This window comes from Amphiprion ocellaris, unplaced genomic scaffold, assembly GCF_022539595.1.
Source record: "Amphiprion ocellaris isolate individual 3 ecotype Okinawa unplaced genomic scaffold, ASM2253959v1 Aocel_unscaffolded298, whole genome shotgun sequence".
NCBI classification, from domain to species: domain Eukaryota; kingdom Metazoa; phylum Chordata; class Actinopteri; family Pomacentridae; genus Amphiprion; species Amphiprion ocellaris.
In genome coordinates this window covers 1-26290 of record NW_026559475.1, presented here as the reverse complement: position 1 = coordinate 26290, position 26290 = coordinate 1, and the positions used below count along the sequence as shown (strand labels likewise).

The 26290-nt window shown below is 39.2% G+C and overlaps 1 protein-coding gene and 1 long non-coding RNA gene across 18 annotated transcripts; both read left to right on the top strand.

Moving 5' to 3' along the window:
* The first annotated feature begins 10 nt into the window (after nucleotides 1–10).
* On the top strand, nucleotides 11–6924 carry LOC118471018 (uncharacterized). 6 transcript variants are annotated; one of them, XR_008601046.1, is made up of 6 exons: nucleotides 194–1513; nucleotides 3573–3641; nucleotides 4245–4304; nucleotides 4574–4685; nucleotides 5833–5920; nucleotides 6142–6924. It is a non-coding gene; the product is annotated as an uncharacterized LOC118471018 (long non-coding RNA). The 6 variants fall into 6 exon arrangements; XR_008601048.1 differs by lacking the exons at nucleotides 5833–5920; nucleotides 6142–6924 and adding an exon at nucleotides 11–158 and having other exon boundaries at nucleotides 1365–1513; nucleotides 4574–5477; XR_008601050.1 differs by lacking the exons at nucleotides 5833–5920; nucleotides 6142–6924 and having other exon boundaries at nucleotides 186–607; nucleotides 915–1513; nucleotides 4574–5477.
* A 478-nt stretch (nucleotides 6925–7402) lies between these two features.
* LOC118469526 (uncharacterized) lies at nucleotides 7403–25248 on the top strand. Of its 12 annotated transcripts, none has more exons than XM_055008855.1 (11): nucleotides 7403–10713; nucleotides 10989–11144; nucleotides 11252–11339; nucleotides 11618–11707; nucleotides 12055–12147; nucleotides 12826–17514; nucleotides 19733–19828; nucleotides 20709–22817; nucleotides 23099–23293; nucleotides 23625–23721; nucleotides 23826–25248. In XM_055008855.1, the coding sequence occupies exons 9-11, from the start codon at nucleotides 23287–23289 to the stop codon at nucleotides 24772–24774; spliced, it is 1053 nt and encodes a 350-aa protein (XP_054864830.1). In that variant the 5' UTR covers nucleotides 7403–10713; nucleotides 10989–11144; nucleotides 11252–11339; nucleotides 11618–11707; nucleotides 12055–12147; nucleotides 12826–17514; nucleotides 19733–19828; nucleotides 20709–22817; nucleotides 23099–23286; the 3' UTR covers nucleotides 24775–25248. The 12 variants fall into 12 exon arrangements, with proteins under 12 accessions (XP_054864830.1, XP_054864831.1, XP_054864832.1 ...); XM_055008856.1 differs by having other exon boundaries at nucleotides 12043–12147; XM_055008857.1 differs by lacking the exon at nucleotides 10989–11144.
* Nucleotides 25249–26290: the final 1042 nt, after the last annotated feature.

Sequence of the window (26290 nt, the reverse complement as noted above, 5' to 3'; positions counted from 1 at the left end):
GGTAACGTGGTCCTGTTTCCAGTCTTTATGCTAAGCTAGGCTAACAGTTCTAACCTCTTTCCAGTCTTTATGCTAAGCTAGGCTAACAGTTCTAACCTGTTTGTCTTTCTGCTAACCTAGGCTAACAGTTCCCACCTGTTGCCAGCCTTTGTGCGAAGGTAAGCTAACAGTTCCCACCTATTTCCAGTCTTTGCTAAAATAGGCTAACAGTTCGAACCTGTTTCCAGCCTTTGTGCTAAGCTAAGCTACCTTGGAGACTATTTGTCTGTGAGTAAAACGTGTACATAAGCACAAATATAAATCTCATGTTGAAGTTTCTGTTATAATTTGTCAAGTAGTTGAAATATGTCATACAGTGTTGTTAGAAAGCCCTCATATTTTGATCATGATGTTGTATGGGTTGCGTTATAGTTGTATTTCCTCCCTTGTTGAGCTAATCGGATGTTTGTGTTTTTTTACGTAATGTCCTTGAACGCACCTCGTGTGTGACGTAGCTTTTCTCCATGTTGCAGCACAGTTGTTAGCTAGTTCTCTCCTGTGCACATGTCTGAACTGGATGCATGTTGCATTTTTTTCTTCCTTAACCTGCTGTGTGTAAATGATGAAGGTGAGTGGTCATGTGTTCCACCAGTAGAGCATGATTATGCACTGTTTAGTGTTACTTGTTGATCGTTTAGCGACACTTTACAGGACGGACGTTAGCTTAGCAATTAGCCCACCATGTTGTCTGTCCGAGCGGGTTTGGCTACATTGCTACCGTCATGTGATTGAAATGCTGAGCCATGCATAATATTTTGCCCTTCGTTATTGTGTTTATGTGCATTTGTGTTACTGTTTCATAGTATAATTATTATTGTGGTTACATTTATGCTGAATGTCTTACTGATTCAGTATTCCTGTTTGTGATGTTTCAGAACCACAGCTAGCCACAGTTATCCACAAGTAGCCACAGTTGTCTACCAGTGCAGCACAGAGTTATCTGCAACAACAATAAACATCATTAACCTGGAAAGTCTGGCTGCCGTGTTCTTTAACGGGCACACCTTCATACCTTGTGCCACTCTGAAAATACCTACCTGGAGAACCCTCACTCGCGGTTAGAGGGTTAGAGTTGGAGTTATATGTCGGTGAACGGTTTCTGTCGGGTTCGGTACATGTCTAATACGTGCTGTGTTCATGAATGTATCAGTGCTTGTATAGTGATTTATTTTCTTTTCTCTGTTGTTGTCTTTTGTCTATTTCAGTTTTACAATATTGACCTGAGTCAAGCTCAAGTAAACCACGCAAACCAAGCAAGAAAAGTTGTACAAACCAACAGGATAATTAAAAGTTTGGTTTATTGCTGTGTTCATTTTCTCTTACAGCTCAAAGTCGGGCCAGTGGACGGCATTTGCAGAGACTATGCGCCTGGGAAGAGCTTCAGCTTTCAGATCAGAGGTGTGCAAAAGTCAGCCTGGTGGCTGTGGACAACGCTGTGTATCTTCTCAACAAGGACAGACTCACACAGAGGAAGGTGCGTGAATTTCTATCTGAGAGGGTTAGGGTTGATAAGTTGTCCTCAAGAACTTATCATCATGAGGACAACTTCTATCATCGATAGAAGGGTTTAAAATAGAATTGACTTTACTCATAAAACAATCTCCACATTTTTCTCAGATTCTCCATTTTCCACATTGTGCCACATTTTGTTGCCATAGAACCAAATAGCAACAAGAAGAACTAATGCCTTCTTTGTGAATATGCACAATACTTCTAAAAGTCAGTTTTTAATTGACATGATTTAATACACACTGGAATGCAGTGGGTTTAATAAGTCTAACCCGAACAGGCATCATTTTAAAATATAAAGTCATGTCACCTCATTCTTGATTAACCTTCTGCTCAGATTTGGGACGTGGTGGAGCATGGAGACATTGGCTGCACCCGTGGGGAGGCTGAGATGCTAAGGGGGTGTTTTCAGATGCAGGACTGCAGGACTGCAAGGACTGCTTTAGGACTGCTTTACTCTTCCTCCAGTACTGGGTTCAAAACTACAACCAGACAAAGTATGTATGAGCATGGAACAGCTGTCTGTTCTGTTTGGAGAATTTCAGCCGTTTCTCACTCGAGCAACTTCCCGAGTTGACACCATCGTACATGCTGTTAACGTGTTTACATGTGAAGGCAGATACCTACTTGTTTTGATTCTCCAGTCAGGCTACTGAGCAAAACACAGAGTAGTTCACAGGAATCATCATGTACTGTAATACTGGTGATTTTAATGATTTTAATTCTTCTTCTTCTTATTGTTTTTTTTTCCTCCGTATTTTAATCATGTTTTAACTGTGTAATTTCATAACTGTGTTTTGTATTTGCTACTGCCTATCTTGGCCAGGACTCCTTGAAAAAGAGGTTCTTAATATCAACAGGATCTCTCCTGGTTAAGTAAAGGTTAAATAAAATCAAAATGGAAAAAAAAAAATAATGATTTAATTGTTTTCTTGACTGGTGCTCCTATACATAGCAACACCAGTAAAGAAACACACAAAAAAAAACTATAGTGAACATTGAAAAACATCATAAACTAGCTTTCATTAGGAAGTAGCTGTCAACACTTTGAATCCAGTTTTCCCCTTGTAGCAGCTCAAGGCCGTGTTTGCACTGTGTGTTTGCTGAAAGTGAGGCGATCCTGGAGTCGCTTTGGGTGGAGATAATATACAAACCAACTAATCTCTTAATATGTCGGTTTGTGCCTAATACTGAATATTGTTTTATGTGTGTTAAATATAGGTGATATTCACTTCTGAAAAGTCTGGTACGAAGCTGATACTTCATTTATAGTGTAGGGTTACAACCTATATTCACAAGAGATTTACATTAAAAGCGACCAATGATTGAAAGAGCAAAACCCATATCTCGTGTCAAAAAGGAACTCATCTTAACCTAAAATGTGTTTTCTTGGACTGTTGCTTGCTTTTATAGCAATTTTTGAGCCACTACAACATATCTTCCTTGTGCGCGTTGGGCTTAGGGGTTAGGAACACATTGAGAATCAAGAATCTTTATTGTCATTGTGTTTCCCCACAGCGAAATTACAATTGGTGACTCCCAGCTATATAAAAAAAAATAAAAAAAAAATAGAAAAAGGCACACTATGTACAAATAAATTAAAAAAAAAAAAAAAAAACTTAAAAGATATAAATATGTAAACAGTCTTAGTGCACATGAGCAGTAGGATGGGTGATAAAGTGCAGTCCAGTGCAAGACTCAGTTCTTTATTCCACATAGTGTATCTGTTGTATGTGTAGCGGGGAAATGGATTGGACAGCTCTTGGATAAAAACTGAAACAGTATGGGTACCACAGAATGATAAAACTGTTGAAAAAAGCTGTGATGCTGTTTATAATTGTGCATCTTGTCCATTGAATCCTAAATATCATTCCAAGGTAACACTGGTTGTCCAAATCTTTTTTTAAGTAACCATTTGCTGTTGCTCATCTGTTAGACAAAAGCACAACCAGTGCAATGAAACAATGAAACCTTGTGTAAGGGTTTTTGTTTAGTTTTTCCTGTTTTTCCTCTCATCTCCGCAGCCGTGCAGTGTCCAGGCAGTACCAGAAGGAGACGCTCTGCTGAACTGTTGAAGCGTAAAGCTCAGCTGGGTGAGTGTCCCCTCATCATGATTTGTTTAGCCAAGAACAAGCGGGATGAGCACTTCTCCCACCTGACGGGTGATTTGCACTAACTGAGATTAGTCGGTATATAATTTCTGCACATCTTTCAGTGCTTTCTACCTTTAGGCTGACTTGTTGTGTATAGTGATCTCATAATAATAATAATTCATTGGATTAATTGACAAGCTTCAGGGGAGAAGAACCCACAGCAAGCTGACATGGAAATGTTATGAGACCGTTGTGTTAGAAAGCAGTTGCTGTTTTACACACTAGTGCTTAATATTTATTTGCATTTGGTCTGGAAGAGTCTTTTCCATGTCTAGAAACAAACATTTGTCTTTTTTTCTGCTAAATTTGTAATTTTCTTCACCAACTTTGTCTGGCATTTCAGTCCTTTATTAAATGTGCTCTTAAATACAAAAGAAGCTAAACAGCTGAACGAAACTGGCAGATTTGATAATGATTCTATGAGGTTCTGCACTAGCAGTTACAAGTGCAATGTATAATGACATTGGACTTTTATCAACTGTTGATTTAAAAAAAGAGTTTTTCCACATGCATTTCACAAACAATCTTCTTCTCTGTTCGCAGTTGCCTGCTAATCTTGATTTGGAAGTAGAGGCTCGAGGAAATGGACAAGGAATACTAGAGGTATTATCACGATACATAAGAATGGACTTGTAGAATGACATGAATGGAGTATGGGGTTACTAACCAAGACTGACCTCATTCAGTCTCACTTTCATGGCGTGCTGAAACCGCAACAATCCATTCTAAATGTATTTCAGAAATATCACGAAGACCTTGCCGCTAAGGGCTTTGTTTATGAGTACAATACTTATACGCTACTGTCTGCTTTTCCTCTTATGTTTGTTTGTTGTTTTCTCCTCTGTGCCTCTTACATGTGGTTTTCTTTCCAGTACAGGGAAAGACAACCACGGGTTGTGACCTATTACAATCAGCTGCATGAGGTGGAAGAGAAAATGCCCTGCAAGCACTTTGATCTCAACGTCACTTTTGAAGGATCCAGCGGTAGATCAAATTCTCACACTATATCACATATTTTACACGACGTCCTTCAGACGGGTGACAAATTAAAGCAAATGCACTTTAACAAAAAAAAAAAAAAAACAACAAAGCATTTAGACTGCTGACCTGAGTAAATTGAATTTATAAAACACTCGCGTACAATCTCTTAAAATACATACGTTTTGCATACATCACAATGCAAGGACTGTGTGTGCTCATCTTCAGGGACTTTTTGTTAGTATTATTTTTGTTAAGATCAAATGAATACATTATTGTTAAGATCAAAATAACACATTGGAGCATAATTACATCAAATACACTATTACACACGCTCTAGCCCACCATATAATATATACAGCTGTACATTAATTAATGCTTTGCTACTGTCCCAGACCAGAAAAGCCTCCAGCAGATGTAGAAAAGTCAGACAAGATCAAGTAGTTGTTGTTGTTATACGTGTACACGACTGTGCAAAATGTTAGATCGGCAGCAATATCGACTACCTTATTACAAATTGCAGGGCACAGTTCCACAGCTTTGGGTAGTTCAAAATATCTTGTGCCAGTTCCTCTGTGGACTGACACTCTGTACATTATCTGATAGGTACTTTATTCATTCCCTTAGGGAGATTCAAGGTATGCATGAGCTCACGTGTTACCTAGAAGATAGAGGGCCACTGTGCAAATGAGCATGCAACAGACATCCCAAATCTGCCTAAAATGCTGGTATTTACAGAGGTGAGCTTAAAAAAAACTGTTAGTATTTACAATAAAGTGCAAATTGGTGTTATTTGCAATAAAATAGAGCATGATAAGAGTTCATAATACGATAAATATAGTATTTGAAGTACAAACGATGTCAGAGCTCTGTGGAAGAACATCTGTTGGTCTGCAGATGCAGGTACATCTGTTAGTCTGCTGCTGCAGGTAGTTCTTCATGGATTCTTGGTGTGCCTCAGTAAAGACTGATTCCTCTGGTTTTTCTTTCAGACTCATTTTAAAATGCTGCTGCTCACATGCTCAAAGACTTTAATCTGATCAGTGACTGATTGTACATTATGCCTTTACATGAACAATGTGACAGCAGCTGATTATAGTCGTATAGTCATCGTTCCCTTTGTCAGTGCTGTTCTTTTTCTCATTCACTGCAGGGCTCTAGGACCCAGAGACGTCAGGGTGGTGGTTCTTGATATCAGTCTACCAACTGGATTCACCCCAGAAAACTCTGACCTGGAGATGGTAATCACCTTCTAGTGCTAGTGCAGAAAAATTTGAAAGCTTGTGTCAATGGTGTATTTAAGTGTCTTTAAAATGAATGTAGTATTTTAAATAAAAGTTTGTAAAAAGTTTACTACATCATGATAATGACCTTCTAATGGATGAGACATGAATGATCACATGTTTAGGACGGCGGCGTTGCTAACTAGCTAACAGCTGACTCTGTTTATGTGTGTGTCCAGCTGTCCAATTCAGTGCATCGTTACATCAGTAACTTCCAGATTGTAGACAACCTGAGTGACAGAGGCTCCCTGATCATTCACCTGTTCAAAGTAACATCACTGTATTTATAATTATTATTCTATATCATATCATTTTATGTTATTCAAATGCTTTTCTTTTTTTCCAAGAAGCAGGTTTCTCAATGCTCAGTAAATGAGTCTTTATGACCACAGTCAACAATCTGAGGCAGTTTTAGGCTATTACACAAAACCAGCTTATTGGTACCAAAGCCACGGTTCAGAACTCAGACTTGCTAAATCAGTGTTAGTGTAGTGCAGTGTAGGGCTGCAGCCAGAGTACTGAGGATAGTTAGCAAGAGAGATCATATTTCTCCTATGCTGGTTTCTCTTCATTGGCTTCCTGTGAAATGTAGAATAGAATTCAAAATCCTTCTTCTGACATATAAAGCTCTTAACAACCACTCTCCATCATATCTTAAAGACCTGATAGTACCATATTATCCTAGCAGAACTCTTCGCTCTCAGACTGCAGGCTTACTTGGAGAAGTGACCTGTAACTTCTCTCTAAAAGTAGAATGGGAGGCAGAGCCTTCAGTTATTAGCTCCTCTCCTGTGGAACCAGCTCCCAGTTTGGGTTCTGGAGGCGGACACCCTCTCTAATTTTAAGACCAGGCTTAAAACCTTCCTTTTTGACAAATCTTATAGTTAGGACTGACTGGGGGACCCTGAGGGGGTCAGCTGGAGTCTTCCTCTTGGACGTCCCTTAGTTCTGCCCCTAGTTGTGCTGCTATAGGCCTAGGCTGCTGGAGGACCTCTCTGGATGCACTGAGCCCTTCTCTATCTACCATTATATTATATATATATATATATATATATATATATATATATATATATATATATATATATATATATATATATATATATATATATATATATATACATACACACACACACACACACACACACACACACACCATTATTGCATTACACTCACTCTGTTTCTCCCTGTGTCCTTTCTCCGAGTGTCCCTGATAGCAGAGCTGGATGCTTCAGATCTGTGGTGGTTCTCCCACCAACTGGCCTAATCTCCATCTGTGGGATGCTGCTGCTGCTGACCTTCCTCCAGCCCACTGCTTCCAGCTTCCCATTTCCATCAATCTACTCTGCATCACCCTCACTATACTTGATTTGCTCATCTACATATTTTTGAATTTACCACCAGCTATATATATATATATATATATATATAGTATATTTAATGCCAGAGCCATACACCATAGCAGTAAACTATAATCAGTTTCCAGCCCAGAGGGATATATGCGCAGATTTTTTTAAATACCATGAAGAAGACTATATACAGGAAGATGAGGTATCAGTTCTTGCACATAGATATACAACAGTCCTTTATTACTCCCCAGGTCAGGGGAAATTTCCAGTGTTAGAGCAGCAAAAATCTTTCAGAGCAGCACTAACTACAGTTTACTACAGTAAAGATAATTATAATAACAATAATATATACAAGAATGAAAAATGAATAAATACAGTATTACTACACTATAAGTGACATCAGCATAAAGTGGCTTGTGGAATACATTTAAAGTGCAGAAAATGCCAGCAGTACAAGGAGTTGTGGATGTTTTCTCAAAACAGGTGAGTCCTGTGAATATGACCAACATATGAGATAAAACTACCAGAAACATGTACAAAATGACCAAAATATGATTGGTTGATAATGTATCAGTGTTGTTACTGATTATTGATCGGTTGCAGGGACAGAGATTTGTGTCTGAGTCTCTGCTGTCATCTAATCTCTCTCATGCAAGATCATGTCACAGGAGGGGGCGCTACTGGCCTCTTGTGGACACAGGCGGTAACGACATGACATTATTAGTAACTGTATAGCTGGCAACATTACAGTTGAGGAGCACTTCCTGTTCATGTTCAACGTAAAAGCATCTTTATTGTACATTTAATGTCAAAAGTATTACTAAGCGATTTTGGTAGATTCAGAAGGATCTCTGATGTAAACTAAGTTGCATTTAACGACAGCTAGCTTCTCCACTTGCTCCAATTACTTTTGTTGTAGTCCGAGTCACGTCCAAACAGGAAATGAATTCATAATGTAGCTAATGACAATCTATAGCTGCATCTGTGATGGCAGCGTTAGCGAGCTAGCAGCTAATCAGAAGCTAGTGACAAGCTAACTCCAGCGCTACAAGCAGCGTCTCTTTAAAAGGTGCTGATCACGCTATCAGGCTGAAACGTGAGACCTGGGACAGGGAAAGGAGCTAGAGCGCTGTGTCTTGCAGAGGATTTATTTTAGAACTACGCATGTTAAGGTATTAGTCCGTGTCATAGCGAATCCTCGTTAGCACTTCCGCTAGCTCGGCTAATACTTCCGTTCACGACTGCATTTGTAAATTAGGTATAACGTGTTCATTTTTGAACGTATAGTGACAACAAACACAATTTGAGACTGTCGACAAGCTAGTGGTCCTTAAATAGATTTTGTTTCATACTGCAGATTCTTCTGAGTCTCACAAAACCACGTTTTAGCATAATAGCATTACTATAGTTTTACGTATAATAAACCCCATGACAATTGTTAACTTCAGGCCCAATTTGCTGCATTACTGTGTTTTCTAATTGTCTGAAAACAAATACCTCTGGATTTTGGACTGTTTTTCAGAACGACCAAACACGCGTTTAGATATCATCTTGGCTTTTCAGAACTTACGTTCACATTCTTTTTTTTTTTTTTTTTTTTTGCCATTTTAGCTGTGCTTCGTTCCTCTTCTGTCATCCTAGTGCACTGTGTGTTATCTGTGATTTTTTTGTTCCTTTTTTTCCCTTTACTGGCATATTAAAGGGAGAAAATACAAAAATACAAATGGACGATTATTATTATTATTATTATTATTATTGTTATTATTATTTTTACTAAAAAAAAAAAAAAGACTAAACTGAATTGAAGTGAAAGACACTATTTCCCCAGTTGAATTGGCAGTCACCTGTTTGATAAATAAAGTGCAACTTCTTCTGTCACACTACATGAATTGCATTAGCGTTATAGTGTTTTGTCTCTACCTAACCGCTGTGTGTGGATACAAAAATGCCTGTTGTCAATGCTTGAACCCTAATACGGTGATAATAATTTAAAAGAAAAAAAATGTTTCCATGATTGTGCCTGTTACAGTTGTTTGTTACTAGAAAACTAGAAATTGACCTGTCATCATTTGTGCATAACACGTTGCCTGCCGCATGCACTGATTTAAAAAAAAAAAAAACAAAACAAAAAAAAACAAAATTTTTTTTAACTCCAATTGTGCCTGTTATATGCTTACATGTACTTTTACTCCAATTGTGCCTGTTATATGCTTACATGTACTTTTTACTCCAGTTGTGCCTGTTATATGCTTACATGTGATGTTTAACTACACGGTCCATTTTCATTGTGTTCTTGCAGAAATTGCCCTGTCATCGTTTGTGCACGGCACGTTCAATTTTTGTCATTCCAATATGATCTGCTTGTGTGTGTATCACAGTTTCAAAGTTTTCATCACGGTTTCTGCCTTCATCGTCACTTATGGTCATTCTGATATGATTTGCCTGTGCATTTATCAAATTGTTAATCACACTTTCAGCTTTAAGCGTGAATTTTAGTCAATCTGATATGATTTGCCTGCGCATGTACCATATTTTTCATCATATTTTCTGCTTTAATCATGACCTCTTCAAGAGGTTATCTTGTTATAACCTAGATTGAAGTCGGTGAAGATGGCTTTAAGCAGTATGATGTCATCACGGCTCTGGACATGGACGCCATGATGAGTACGATGTACGCGTGGCTGCAGAACCTGGTGAAGTTTGACAAGTCTCATGGTGTTAATAACACCTTGGACACAGAGATCGTCCCCGAGTCTGACCACGAGGAGGAGGAGACGACTCACATCCTCATTGTAGAGACCATCTTGCTTTACACCTACAGGCCTTTGATCCACATGCTATGCCAACGTTAACCTTATTTTACATATGAAAAACGCAAAAAAAAAAAGAAAAAAAAAAGGTGCTCTAGGAACTACAAAGTGCCAGCCAGGCATTAGTCATTCCAATATGATCTGCTTGTGCATGTATCACAGTTTTCATCACAATTTCTGCCTTAATCATCAGTTATGGTCATTCTAATATGATTTGCCTGTGCATTTATCACATTTTTCATCACACTTTCTGCTTTAAGCATCAATTATAGTCATTCCAATATGACCTGCTTGTGCATTTATGCAATTTTTCTTCACATTTTCTGCTTTATCCGTCAATTTTTGTCATTCTAATATGACCTTGCTCTGTAGTGTGAACATCACAGAGACCTGTGCTAATAGCATTAGCGTTCTGATGATTTTCCCGTGATTCCTTGCAGTGTCTGCCGCCATTTTGTTGCCTTCCGCCATTTTGCTGCCGCTGCTCCGGAGGCCTTCGCTGTACCACACAGACTGTTCAGAAAGAGCGACTGACGACCGTTTAAGAGGAGCTAACCGCGATCTTTCTGTCCACGACCGAGGCTGGGCTTCGTTGGTGAGTAAAGGAAAATGTTTGTCAGTAGGGGGAACAACAACAACAGGAACCGAAAAACGCTTCGCGCTAGCTAGGTAGCTAGCCGCGATGCTAGCTGACCGTGTATAATGGGAAACGCAAATAGCGTTAGCATTTGGCTCGCCAGAAAATGCGCTTGCTAAACAGCCAGGCGACACTCGCAGTATCCCTAACACTTAAGAGTAGTCAGCTCGACTCGACCGAGGCTGCAGCAGTTGTGCGATTCGTTGCTGTCTGTTTGGGAATCTGTTTACCAGTCAAGTGGGTGAGAAGAAAACAAAGGTGTCGCGCCAGCCAGCCAGCCGACAATGCTAACGGACGTCATGGGAAGGCAGGATTAGAGATCAGAGGAGAGGCCTATGCTGATAGCATTAGCGGTCACATGATCTTCCCCAAGATGTTTTGCGGTTACGGTGGGTGATTTTGCATCTTTTCATGGCAATGATTGTGTTTTTTGTGGTCATTTCGCTGCATCTTTCAATCAAAATTTCCGTGTTTTGTTTGTGTTCTGTGGTTTCAGAGAAACCATCGAGTTCCATGTTGCTGCGATGGCCGAGGAGAGGCACCTGTGGGTTTCCCTGCCTGGGAGACAAATGGACCGGGTGCAGGTGAGGGTTGTTCGGTTGGGGCTAGGGTTAGCTTAGTTAACCCCTAACCCAGTGCCAAAATAGACATAATGCACGGATAGGGTTAGCTCACGCATGCAGCTCAGCTTGTACACGGCTATGTACGTTTTTGCAGCTGGACTGATGACCACATTGAACACACGTTTTTGCAAGCTGTTATACACTTTGATGTGTTCAATTCACAAACTGATGACAAATTGTTTTTTGCTGTGCTCATTATTGTTGTTGTCATCGTCGTTGTCGTCGTCGTTGTTTTCTAGTAACTCCTCTTGCTCTTCCTCTCGCCGGACCTCCTTCAGCTCCTCTTCTCACGGGCCTCCTCCTCCTCTCACCGGTCCTCACCCACCATGGTGTGTGGGGGGTGGGTTGGGGCTAACCCTATAACATTCCAATTAAAATACTGCAAAATACAAGGCTTCATCCCCTGGTTGGGGAAAAAAAAAAAAAAAAAAAAAAAAACAATGAGTAAATAAATAATTAAAATAAATACATTAAATAAATAAATTAAAATAAATATAAATAAATTTTTTAAAAATCTGTGTATTCTGTTCTCTATATATGCATGTTCTCATCATGCTTTCCTTGAGTAAAAGATTCAAAATCATCCGAAAATGCTACAAAACCATCACAAAACAATATAAAATTTAAAAAATATTTTTGGATTAATTTCAAACATTTATTATAGTTTTATTTTTAGAATTCAACTTTGGATCTGTTTCTGGAGGTTTCATCCACTGACTGACTCTGGATCTGATTTCGTTATGCAGACGTCAGATAATGAAGTGTGAAGGTGCTGATCTCTCTTTTTGTTTTCAGTCTGTCTGCTTGCCTGCATGCCTGCTGTAGAATCCACTGGGACTTCAAAATAACATCCAAGGTTATTTTGTAAAAACAAAAGCAGGATATGTTATAAAAATAAAAGCATGTTATCTTGTAAAAACAAAAGCAGGATATGTTATAAAAATAAAAGCATGTTATCTTGTAAAAACAAAAGCAGGATGTGCTATAAAAACAAAAGCATGCCATAAAGTCCTCGTGTTCAGCCTCTAGAAACTTGTCTCTGTGATCGTGCAAGCAAATGCACCGAAATACGTCATTCTACATGCGAGTTTTACAAATTCAACTGTTGATTCTTACAGCAGTCTGCAGATGTAGAGAAAAACATTTCCTTAAACCAGTCAGTAGACGTTGGGTTAGGACAGACATACATTTCTGTCAGGTGTTTTACGTTTTCCTTTTTCAAATGAAATAAAATGGCTGAAAACACTAGTACACATTTAATCGGTGTGTGTTCGCGGGTTAGGGTTTAGCTTCTGGAGGCTTTGTGCTGTAGTTTAATATTGTGTGGCAACATTTTAAGTCGGTTAATGGAGATGTTTGGTTCAGTCAATGTTGTCAGTCACTGTGTGATAAAAACATCCACCACAGCCAGAATGCTTATCCCATGTTATTGTCTTTCTATGCACAGACAGACACGGGAACTCTTGATGCAGTGTGCCAGCCAAAAGAAGCTCGACACCAGTCTGAAAGGGAAGTTCCACAGTTTCTATGAAGGAGGAGTTGCTGAAGCGGGAAAGCCAACACCTAACTCCTGAACGACTCAGTCTACACAGAGCTGTACATCACAGGTTAGGTTGGGGGTACTTAACGTAGGCCTCACCCACCTCAAGGGACCGAGACATCCAACTCTTCAAGCCTATCCGGGCAGGTTGTAGTAACCTAACGGTGATAACAAGCAACCTGTTAACCTATGTAGGCGGTAAGTATGCGGCCCTCCTGGGTTCCGACTCTAGGAACAGCATGCAGGATGTGGTGGTCCAGGGCATCAGCACCTCAATCGTTGCCCAGTCTTCTAGAAGGCTTAGCCTCACCCACCCAACAGCCCATTCTGCACCACACACGCTGAATTGAATCTGCCAAAAAAAACCAATTGGACTCCTTCAAATTGACCTGACCCCCTAACATTCTCATCCCCTGGCCTGATGTAGGGGACCAGGCCGTGGATGCACCGGGACCTAGGACCGTTATCCGACCTCTTTTCTCTCACTCCCTCTACCTTAAATTCTAAGACAAAAAGACTTTTACATATTCGGCCCTTATGACTGACCTCTAAAAAAAACCCCGAAACCTGTAATAACAACTGACTTAGAACAGCTCAAAACACTTACCTGTAAAACAACGATACTTGGGTAGAATATAGAATAAATAGATTTACTTACCTTAAAACAATCCTTCGTAGTCACCTGTAACAAACCACAAATGTACCTACCTGACTCACCTGACTACAAGACTGATCATCGCAAAACAGACCTTAGACCCAAGAACGAATAAAATAAACAAAATCTACTTATTTTCTTTTAAAAAAATAATAAATAAATAAATAAATAAATAAATAAATAAATAAATAAATAAATAAATAAATAAATAAATAAATAAAAGACTTGCAATTGACGACAGGACGCACTCTGAGACCTGATCAGTCTCGGCGGGGCCTCCCTTGGGGGAGAGTGTCTAGTGATAATGGCCGAAACACTCGTTGATCCCAAGGTCCACTACTGATGACGTGTCCTAAAATTAATAAAACATTTAGGCCTAGATTACCTTACAACCCAGAGACCCTGAAACACTGAATCAATATAGGCGGTCTCTTTAATAGGTAACACAGGACCTAACTACAGGCTTTTAGATCCACCAAGACTGGGACCATTAGCCACTTGACTAGACTTAGCCTGACTTCTGACCCTACACCTAGCCCTGACCTCTGACCCCATCCCCTGACCCTAACCTCAACCCCCTCCCCTCACCTCTTGACCTCTAACCCTAACTCCCTGACCTCTAACCCTAACCCTAGAACCTTCAAAACCTGAACCACCAATTTGGACTAGTGTAGGGCTGCTTTTGGAGTCTGGGCTCATATAGGATGGCAGGTACTCACTCGGTGCGCACCAAGCTTTCGGGCTGTTTGTCATTCTATCCAATCACGGTCTGGGGACAGGTCTCGTACCGGGGGCAGTGCCTGAGCTTGGCTCGGCACTACAAATGCTCTTTCCCAGTCCTGTGTCTCCTAAGCAACCTCTACATCAAATACGCATACTCCCACAACTCCCAAACGGACTTTATAAACCAGACCGAACCCTGTAACCTTAACCCCCTCCCCTAACCCCTGACCTCTAACCCTAACTCCTTGACCTCTAACCCTAACCTTCAAAACCTGAACCACCAATTTGGACTAGTGTAGGGCTGCTTTTGGAGTCTGGGCTCATATAGGATGGCAGGTACTCACTCGGTGCGCACCAAGCTTTCGGGCTGTTTGTCATTCTATCCAATCACGGTCTGGGGACAGGTCTCGTACCGGGGGCAGTGCCTGAGCTTGGCTCGGCACTACAAATGCTCTTTCCCAGTCCTGTGTCTCCTAAGCAACCTCTACATCAAATACGCATACTCCCACAACTCCCAAACGGACTTTATAAACCAGACCGAACCCTGTAACCTTAACCCCCTCCCCTAACCCCTGACCTCTAACCCTAACTCCTTGACCTCTAACCCTAACCTTCAAAACCTGAACCACCAATTTGGACTAGTGTAGGGCTGCTTTTGGAGTCTGGGCTCATATAGGATGGCAGGTACTCACTCGGTGCGCACCAAGCTTTCGGGCTGTTTGTCATTCTATCCAATCACGGTCTGGGGACAGGTCTCGTACCGGGGGCAGTGCCTGAGCTTGGCTCGGCACTACAAATGCTCTTTCCCAGTCCTGTGTCTCCTAAGCAACCTCTACATCAAATACGCATACTCCCACAACTCCCAAACGGACTTTATAAACCAGACCGAACCCTGTAACCTTAACCCCCTCCCCTAACCCCTGACCTCTAACCCTAACTCCTTGACCTCTAACCCTAACCTTCAAAACCTGAACCACCAATTTGGACTAGTGTAGGGCTGCTTTTGGAGTCTGGGCTCATATAGGATGGCAGGTACTCACTCGGTGAGCACCAAGCTTTCGGGCTGTTTGTCATTCTATCCAATCACGGTCTGGGGACAGGTCTCGTACCGGGGGCAGTGCCTGAGCTTGGCTCGGCACTACAAATGCTCTTTCCCAGTCCTGTGTCTCCTAAGCAACCTCTACATCAAATACGCATACTCCATTAACTCCCAAACGGGCTTGTTAACCAGACCAAACCCTTAACCCAAGTTAAAACATCATGCAAAGTGCCTCAAAACCTGCTCAAAAACAATAAAAACTGACTCTGAAATGACTCAAATGCTCGAAATTTGTCCAAAAGAAGTTACAATATTGTGCAAAATACCTCAAAACAAGATAAAAACTGACTTGAAATTCTTTGAAATGACTAAAAAAAAAAATCTATACAGGTGTAACCAGGTGGTAAACAGAGGCAAGTAAATATACTGAAAACCACTGAAATCCCTGTGTGACTCTTCTGCTGATTGTTGTTTTGGACAGCAGGGGGCATATTGTTATTGTTGTATTGGTGGTAGTTTTGAGGTCAAAGGGCAAGATACTGGAAGTTGTGTTAACAGAACAAAGGGTTACTGGTTATTGTGGGACAATAGGAAATGTAAATAATACCGTGCTGTGAAAGACTGAATTATGAAATATAGTGACAGGGTGGTAAATTGTTTATTTGCATTAAAAATCCACTTTATGTCTGTGTACTGTGCTGACGAGTGCCGACGGTTAGAGAATGAAAACGCTGCACGTTATTAAATATTAAAATATTTGGCTGCAAGACTAAAATATGCATCAATCTCATACAATGTTGACACCTCTTTTGTGGAGTTAAACAATGAGAACAAATGCAGACAAAAAAAAAGAAAAAAAAAACAAAAACGCTGCACGTGTGCTGCCGGTGCCAATGGTTCGTGTGCGAGGTATGATACTTCCAGTGTATCATCTTACGTTCTTAGTTCCATGAAATATGAATGTATTATTATATGCATTGTATTTTTGTGTTGGTTAATGATGAGATGTTTGTAACTGCTTTTGTGTTACTGCAGTATGTGTTTCGAACAGAGGCTTATACAAGGCAGTGTGGTAAGTGTGGGTTTTATTTAGTTAGGCAAAGTTGGCAAGATATTCACAGAGTTGGACTTCCGGCATCAATACATTTTTATACACTGCAGTGTATAAAAATCAAGTATTTGAATATTTGTGTAGTGTCTCCCTTCACTGGTGCAGCGGTTTTGCTATTTGCAGACAGTCCCTGTTCACTCGTTGCACAGCCAGCTGCGCATAGACATCCGTGTTATTTCTGCAGCTGGAAAGACAGCGACTTTTGATAAAACTGGCCTTGTAGCACATTGTGTAGCTTACAACGATGGGAAAGAGGCAATATGTTATTGCAACGTATATCTCATGAGGTATAGATGCCGGTAGTCCAAATCTGTGAATATCTTGCCAACTTTACCTAACTGTTTTATTTGCCCACTAGGTGCCACAGCCGTATGTTTCTGTTTTTAGTACTATTTCTGGTGCTGTTTCTCATATTTCTACTAATGTGTTGCGCCATAGGTTTTTGTAAAACACATTTCATTGTATAAATTCTATTAGATGTAAATAACTTGGGAAACAAAGAACCCCCACAAATTTAATTTGAAGTATTGGTGTCTGATTTAAGCCGGCTTCAAATCTAATGTTAGATTCAGTGTTAAATCCACAAACAGAGAGACTTTTGGTGACTTTTCAGAGCATATTTTAACATAAACTCAGACTTTTGATGACTTTTCTGTTCGTATTTTAACATAAAGTCAGACTTTTGGTGACTTTTCAGAGCATATTTTAACAAACTCAGATTTTTATTGACTTTTCAGAGCGTATTTTAACATAAACTCAGACTTTTATCGACTTTTCAGAGCATATTTTAACATTCGGAGCGCTAACTCAGACTTTCCTCTCTTCTCCAGCATTAAAACTTTGTCTGCAGAGAGAAAAGAATGACTCCATTTTTTGCCAGACTGGAGGAGGTTGGAGAGAGTCTGTCGATCTCTCTGGACCTGACATTTGAAAACCTCCACCTCTCCTCACCCTCCCAGCCCACTGATGTGAGGAAATCCAGCTCTGAACAGACTGAACTTCTAAATCCCTCCTGGAACTTCACCCTGAACAGACAACTGCAACACCGTGGTAACTTGCAGATTACAGGTAAGAGGTGTGAACTGTTAGTAACACTCAGAGTCACGTGATGCTGCTCCGTTTATGTAGCGAGGCGGAAAATAAGGATGGGAAGCCGCTACATTTAACAGATCAGAGTTTCCACAGACCAACACTTCACTCTATTTATGCACTCTGAGAGGAAATTTATCGCTTATTTCTGTCAACCAAACTGGGTCAACATCATAATGTAGCATCAACTTCACATCACGTGGAATTTACACTGGAATCTGACAGAAAACTGAATTCAAGTTGAGCTAACTTAACCCTCCTGTTGTCCTCATTTACGGGCACCAAAAAATACTGTTACCTTGTCTGAAAATAAATAAATAAATTTTAAAAATCAACAAAAAAAAAATTCCCCAAATTTCTGAAAATTTGCAAAACCTTCTGGAAGAAAATTCCAATAATTCCTTAAAAGTTTCCTTTAAAATTTTTATTAAAAAAAAAAAAAAAAAATCCTAAATTTGGCAAGGAAATTCTTGTAAATATATTTTAAAAATGAGTAAAAATCTTCAAAAAATATCTAAAGTGATTTTATATATATATATATATATATATATATATATATATATATATATATATATATATATATATATATATGTACACACACACACGCATATATGTTCTTAACAAACATTTAACATTTCTTTGAACTGTAAACGGTATGAAAATGACAAAAAAGATGAAACAGTGCAAAATTATTCAAAAAAATTTCTGAAATTACCCAAAATTTGTCCAGAATTTGTGCAGAAGTGGATTAAAAAGTGAATTCAAGTTGAGGTAACAATAAAATTTGCTTGATTGGACTCAACAACAATTAACACAATTTCACCAATTTCACTCAAAATTTGGCAAAAATTCAAGTAAAATAACTGAAAACTGTTCAAAATTGAATCCTAATGACAATTTGCTCAAAAAAAGTGTAATCTTTGTGCAAAATTATTCAAGAACTTTTTCTAATTGACTAAATTGTATAAAATTACCCAAACATTTGCCCAAAAAGATTAAAAAAAAAAAAATGCATCTGAAATCACTCCAAGTCATCCAAATCAAATCAAGTACAAACATTGAGCCAAATGACTCAAAACCTTGTTTGAAACAAGAAAGCACTTGGAACACAACTCATTACACAACTCTAAATTTGTCCAAAACAAGTTTGAATATTGTACAAAATGCCTCAAAAACCTGCTCATAACAACATTAAAAAATGACTCCAAAGTACAAAGTTGTTCAAAACCAGAAGAAAATTGGTAAAAATGGGTCAAAAACTTCTCCTAATGAGATAAAACGTTTCCAGATTGACTTGAAATTATATGAAATTACTCCAAATTTGTCCAAAAAGATTCAAGATGTATGCGATAAGTTGATACAAAACCTAATTCAAGCTGAGGTAACAACTAAAATGAACACAATTTCACCAACATTACTCAAAATTTGACAAAAGTTCAACTATAACAAGTGAAAACTGTGAAAATTGCTCAAAAAATATTAACTTTGAGAATTGAAATAAAGTCTGAATCTGAAAGGAACCCTAACCCTAAAATGGATTAAATGTTTACAGATAGATGCATATAATTTATTTATTTTTTCTAATTTATGCCAGTTTGAACACTGCATATATGCAAGTATTGTTGCTCTATATTAATTGTACATTACAGGTTTTCTACATTTCTGCACACTGGATCTTTTCTCTGACATCTTTAACACATTTAATGCTTCTTCAGTGAAATGTTTTAATGTCTGATCTTGTAAAATTAAACACATTTAACTTGTAGAATTGCAATTTAAAAAAATCTAACGTTCCTAAAACTGATTTAATGGTTAAAGATAGATAGATAAATATCATTACAGTAGATGTCTGTCTGACAATTCGGTGACTAACTTTAAGGAAATAATACCCTCTCTATTTATTGAGCACCACTTACTGATAAAATGGAAGGGAAATATTATAGTTTTACCCCCACAGAAGTGGATTATATTGTTAATAATGCTGCATGCCAAAATAGACATAATGCACGGATAGGGTTAGCTCACGCATGCAGCTCAGCTTGTACACGGCTACGTACGTTTTTGCAGCTGGACTGATGACCACATTGAACACACGTTTTTGCAAGCTGTTATACACTTTGATGTGTTCAATTCACAAACTGATGACAAATTGTTTTTTGCTGTGCTCATTATTGTTGTTGTCATCGTCGTTTTCTAGTAACTCCTCTTGCTCTTCCTCTCGCCGGACCTCCTTCAGCTCCTCTTCTCACGGGCCTCCTCCTCCTCCTCGTCTGACCGGTTCTCGCCCACCATGGTGTGTGTGAGAATGTCACTTGTGTGTCTGTGTTTTGGATGGGGGGTGGGGGGGTAGGTTGGGGCTAACGCTATAACATTCCAGTTAAAATATTGCAAAATACAAGGCTTCATTCCCTGGTTGGGAAAAAAAAAACAAGAGTAAATAAATAAATTAATTAATTAAAATAAATATTTACAATAAATAAAATGAATTTCCTTTCTTAGATAATTACAATAAATAAATAAAATAAATAAAAATAAATAAATATTTACTATAAATACAATGAATAAATTAAAAAAAATGTGTATTCTGTTCTCTATATATTCACGTTCTCATCACGCTTTCCTTGAATTTCCTTTCCTAGATAATTACAATAAATAAAATAAATAAAAATAAATATTTACTATAAATAAAATGAATAAATTAAAAAAAAAATCTCTGTATTCTGTTCTCTATATATGCATGTTCTCATCACGCTTTCCTTGACTTTCCTTTCCTAGATAATTACAATAAATAAATAAAATAAAAAAAAATAAGTATTTACAATAAATAAAATGAATACATTAAAAAAATCTGTGTATTCTGTTCTCTATATATGCGTGTTCTCATCACGCTTTCCTTGAATTTCCTTTCCTAGATACTTATAATAAATAAATAAAATAAATAAAAATAGATAAAAATAAAATAAATATTTACAATAAATAAAATGAATAAATTAAAAAAAAATGTCTCTCTGTGTATTCTGTTCTCTATATATGCACGTTCTCCTTACGTTGTCCCTTGAGTAAAAGATTCAAAATTGTCAGAAAATGCTACGAAATACGAAACCATCATCATCAAACCAAGACAAAAGAATTTTTGGATTGATTTCAAACATTTATTATTGTTTCATTTTTAGAATTCAACTTTTGATCTGCTGCTTGTGGTGCTGCTGGTGGTGGTGCTGCTGCTGGTGGTGGTGGTGGTGCTGCTGCTGCTGCTGGTGGTGCTGCTACTGCTGGTGCTGCTGCTGCTGGAGGTTTCATACACCACGTTATTGTCTATTTACGCACAAACAGACACGGGAACGCTTGATGTAGAGAGTGCCAGCCAAAAGAAGCTCTACACCACTCTGAAAGGGAAGTTTCACAGTTTGTATGAAGGAGGAGTTGCTGAAGCGGGAAAGCCAACACCTAACCTCTGAATGACTCAGTGTCTACACAGAGCTGTGCAGGCAGGCAGGGAGGGAGGGAGGGAGTTTTAGGGAGGGAGAAGTCATAGTTTTCAGTTTGCCGGTTTTTAGTTATTGTTGGTCATTTTCAGTCACTCTTGTCAGTGACTGTGATAATTTGCTGTCACTGGCTTTCACTTTTTTCTTTTTTTTTTTTTTTTCCTTTTTTTGTGTCATTTTTATTTATTATTTATTTATTTATTATCATTTAATTATTATTTATTCATTTATTATTTATTGATTTATCTTTTATTATTTGTTATTTTTTAAATTTTAAACACTTCTAAGTCATATTTGCACATTTTGATTGCTAGGTGACGCTCAATCAGTTGGTTTTAGCTGTTGACTGTAGACTTAACTAAAAAAATAAATAGAGAGAGATAGAGATAGATAGATAGATAGATAGATAGATAGATAGATAGATAGATAGATATAGGTAGCAGCTTGTTTCTGGATCCAGTTCATGGCTCACGTCATTGGGGCGAACCACATAGCCCTGAGCTAGTTAGCTGGTGAACCCTGTGCTGTCGCTGTGAGTCTGAGCTTTGATGTGCCTGGTCACATTCCCAGGCAAAGTGCGGCTGTCGTGTGTCGGTAACTTATTTATAATAGATTTTTGCTTGAGTTTCTCTGAGAGGATTTATGCATTGTCAGGGTTAGGCCAGCCAGCCGGTATTTAGGCTTAGATGGAGTTTACCGCTGTACTGCACTGTGTGGCTTCACAGATAAGTTCATCGTGGAGTTGCAGGACAAAATAGGCTCCTCTGACCTGAGACGTCCTGTATTTAGCCTTAGATGGAGTTTCCCACACGCTTTTGGGCTGCATTCCCACACAACTCGACTGCAGTTATTACGAGCTGGTGTGTTGGTGGTGTGTTGGTGCTGCTGGTGCAGCAGTTATAAATAATAAATAAATAGATATATAAATAGATACGTACATAGATAAATAGATACGTACATAGATAGATACGTACATAGATAAATAGATACATACATAGATAAATAAATACATACATAAATAAATAGATACATACATAGATAAATAGATACATACAGAGATAAATAAATACATAGAGATAAATAAATAAATACATAAATACATAGATAAATAAATACATATATAGATAAATAAATACATAAATAAATACATTTAGGTAGCAGTTTGTTTCTGGATGTTATTTATTAATTTTTTTGGGTGAGCTTCTCTGACTCTTGACTTTGTCCATGTCACAGTGGTAGTTCTCTGATGCAGGAGTGAACCCCTCCTGTATATATATCTATATAAATGCATATCTATATACATGTATCTCTATGTACATGCATATCTATATACATGCATCTCTATGTACATGCATATCTATATACATGCATATCTATATACATTTGAAGGTTGTGGGGTTGGGGATAAGTTAAACATAAGCCAGTGCCAAAATAGACAAAATGCATGAATATAGCTTTAAAATAAATAAAAAATATATGAAATAGCTCACGCATGCAGCTCACCTTACACGGCTATGTTTTTGCAGCTGGACTGATTGAGTCACACACGTTTTCCAGATGATACACATTGATGTGTTCAATTCATAAACTGATGACAATTTGTTTTTGCTGTGCTTGTTGTTGTTGTTGTTGTTGTTTTTGTTTTCTTGTAACTCCTCTTGCTCATCCTCTCACCGGACCTCCTTCTGCTCCTCTTCTTACGGGTCGCCACCGGACCTCCTTCTGCTCCTCTTCTCACGGGCCGCCGCCGCCTCCTCCTCCTCCTCCTCGTCCTCTCAGCGGTCCTCATCCACCATGGTGTGTTTGGGTCTCACCTGTGTGTATGTGTGGGGGGTGGTTATGTTGGGGCTAACCCTATAACAAAACAAAATGCAATGCTTCATCCCCTGGTTGAAAAAAAAAAAATAAAAAAAAAAATCTGTGTATTCTATTCTCTATATATGCATGTTCTCATCATGCTTTCCTTGAGTAAAACATTCAAAATCATCAGAAAATGCTACAAAATCATCACAAACCATGACAAAATTTAAAATAAATTTTGGATTAATGTCAAACATTTATTATTGTTTCATTTTTAGAATTCAATCTTTGATCTGCTGCTGCTGCTGCTGCTGCTGCTGCTGCTGCTGCTGCTGCTGCTTCCTCCTAAACCTGCGGACCAAGAAGCGGCTCTCCGGGGTCAAGGAGCTGATCTCGGCCCGCGCCCACTGCGAGGTGGCCCGGGGAACAGACGTCGACAACCCTGGCTGACAGTGTGGTCAAGGTCATGTACTGTATGTGCAATGTTTGAGGCACAGTACTCGTCTCAGCACAAGTACTCTGACCTGCTACACGGATGACCTTTTCTGGAAGGTCATCCATGTAGTGGTGCCAGCCCCTCCTGGATGTATAGAGAACCTAGATAGGTTATATGCACAAGTCATGGCAAGTCATGACAAGTCATATGTCAATGCAACAATAAGTCATATGTCATGCATTCTTACATATTATTACTATTATTATATTGTTAATACTGTTAACTAAAAACTAAGCTCACTCGCTTTTATTGCTTTTATTTATTTTTATTATTATTATTTTTTCTCTCCTTCACCCCCATCGCCTCAGTGTCTTCTTCCGATTCTGAATTGGGTCCTCTGACCCACAAGTCCAAACGTGGCATCAATGTGATGACGTCATGCCTTGCCTTGAGGCAGGACTTAGGGTCAGACTTTCCCTCTCTCTGCCTTGCAAATAACAAGAAATGGAAACAACTGGTTGGAAAGGTGAGGGTTTGGAAACTCACTTCTTACGGTTATCCTCCCCCAGATTTGTCCACCTCTGGCGAACAGCGATGCTGATATCCATCAGGACTGGCTGTGGGTTTCTCCCTGAGGACCTCAGCTCTGGCCTCCTTCTCAAACAGGGCGGCAGGAGACAGCGGTGTCCTCATGGCACGGTTGCTGATCGGGTCGTAGGCCGTTGGAGGAGCCCACTTCTGTGTAATAACATTGAATGTCTTTTTGCTAGTGCATTTAACAAGTTTTTCGTCATGTTTCCTTCTGCTGTCATCACGGCTATTAGTTGCTCTTATGTGACCTGTTTGTGCATTTATCAAGTGTTTAATCATGATATCATGTTTCCTTTTGCTTTCATCACGGATATTAGTCGCTCTTATGTGACCTGCTTGTGCATTTATCAAGTGTTTAATCATGACATCATGTTTCCTTTTGCTTTCATCACGGATATTAGTCGCTCTTATGTGACCTGCTTGTGCATTTATCAAGTGTTTAATCATGACATCATGTTTCCTTTTGCTTTCATCACGGATATTAGTCGCTCTTATGTGACCTGCTTGTGCATTTATCAAGTGTTTAATCATGACATCATGTTTCCTTTTGCTTTCATCACGGATATTAGTCGCTCTTATGTGACCTGCTTGTGCATTTATCAAGTGTTTAATCATGACATCATGTTTCCTTTTGCTTTCATCACGGATATTAGTCGCTCTTATGTGACCTGCTTGTGCATTTATCAAGTGTTTAATCATGACATCATGTTTCCTTTTGCTTTCATCACGGATATTAGTCGCTCTTATGTGACCTGCTTGTGCATTTATCAAGTGTTTAATCATGACATCATGTTTCCTTTTGCTTTCATCACGGATATTAGTCGCTCTTATGTGACCTGCTTGTGCATTTATCAAGTGTTTAATCATGACATCATGTTTCCTTCTGCTTTCATCACGGATATTAGTCGCTCTTATGTGACCTGCTAGGCTAACAGTTGTGACCTTCTTTGTTTCTGCTAGGCTAACAGTGCTAACCTTTTCCCAGTCTTTATGCTAAGCTAAGCTAACAGTGCTAACCTTTTCCCAGTCTTTATGCTAAGCTAGGCTAAGCTAACAGTCTTTATGCTAAGCTAGGCTAAGCTAACAGTCTTTATGCTAAGCTAGGCTAAGCTAAGCTAAGCCAGGCTAAGCTAACAGTCTTTATGCTAAGCTAGGCTAAGCTAAGCTAAGCTAGGCTAAGCTAACAGTCTTTATGCTAAGCTAGGCTAAGCTAAGCTAAGCTAGGCTAAGCTAACAGTGCTAACCTTTTCCCAGTCTTTATGCTAAGCTAGGCTAAGCTAAGCTAAGCTAGGCTAAGCTAACAGTGCTAACCTTTTCCCAGTCTTTATGCTAAGCTAGGCTAAGCTAACAGTCTTTATGCTAAGCTAGGCTAAGCTAACAGCCTTTATGCTAAGCTAGGCTAAGCTAAGCTAGGCTAGGCTAAGCTAACAGTCTTTATGCTAAGCTAGGCTAAGCTAAGCTAGGCTAAGCTAACAGTTTTTATGCTAAGCTAACAGTCTTTATGCTAAGCTAGGCTAAGCTAACAGTCTTTATGCTAAGCTAGGCTAAGCTAAGCTAGGCTAAGCTAACAGTCTTTATGCTAAGCTAGGCTAAGCTAACAGTCTTTATGCTAAGCTAGGCTAAGCTAAGCTAGGCTAAGCTAACAGTCTTTATGCTAGGCTAAGCTAACAGTCTTTATGCTAAGCTAGGCTAAGCTAAGCTAAGCTAGGCTAAGCTAACAGTGCTAACCTTTTCCCAGTCTATATGCTAAGCTAGGCAAAGCTAACAGTCTTTATGCTAGGCTAAGCTAACAGTCTTTATGCTAGGCTAAGCTAACAGTTTTTATGCTAAGCTAGGCTAAGCTAAGCTAGGCTAAGCTAACAATCTTTATGCTAAGCTAGGCTAAGCTAAGCTAACAGTGCTAACCTTTTCCCAGTCTTTATGCTAAGCTAGGCTAAGCTAACAGTCTTTATGCTAAGCTAGGCTAAGCTAGGGTTAGGGGTTAGGGTTAGGGTTAGGGTTAGGGTTAGGGTTAGGGTTAGGGTTAGGGTTAGGGTTAGGGTTAGGGTTAGGGTTAGGGTTAGGGTTAGGGTTAGGGTTAGGGTTAGGGTTAGGGTTAGGGTTAGGGTTAGGGTTAGGGTTAGGGTTAGGGTTAGGGTTAGGGTTAGGGTTAGGGTTAGGGTTAGGGTTAGGGTTAGGGTTAGGGTTAGGGTTAGGGTTAGGGTTAGGGTTAGGGTTAGGGTTAGGGTTAGGGTTAGGGTTAGGGTTAGGGTTAGGGTTAGGGTTAGGGTTAGGGTTAGGGTTAGGGTTAGGGTTAGGGTTAGGGTTAGGGTTAGGGTTAGGGTTAGGGTTAGGGTTAGGGTTAGGGTTAGGGTTAGGGTTAGGGTTAGGGTTAGGGTTAGGGTTAGGGTTAGGGTTAGGGTTAGGGTTAGGGTTAGGGTTAGGGTTAGGGTTAGGGTTATGG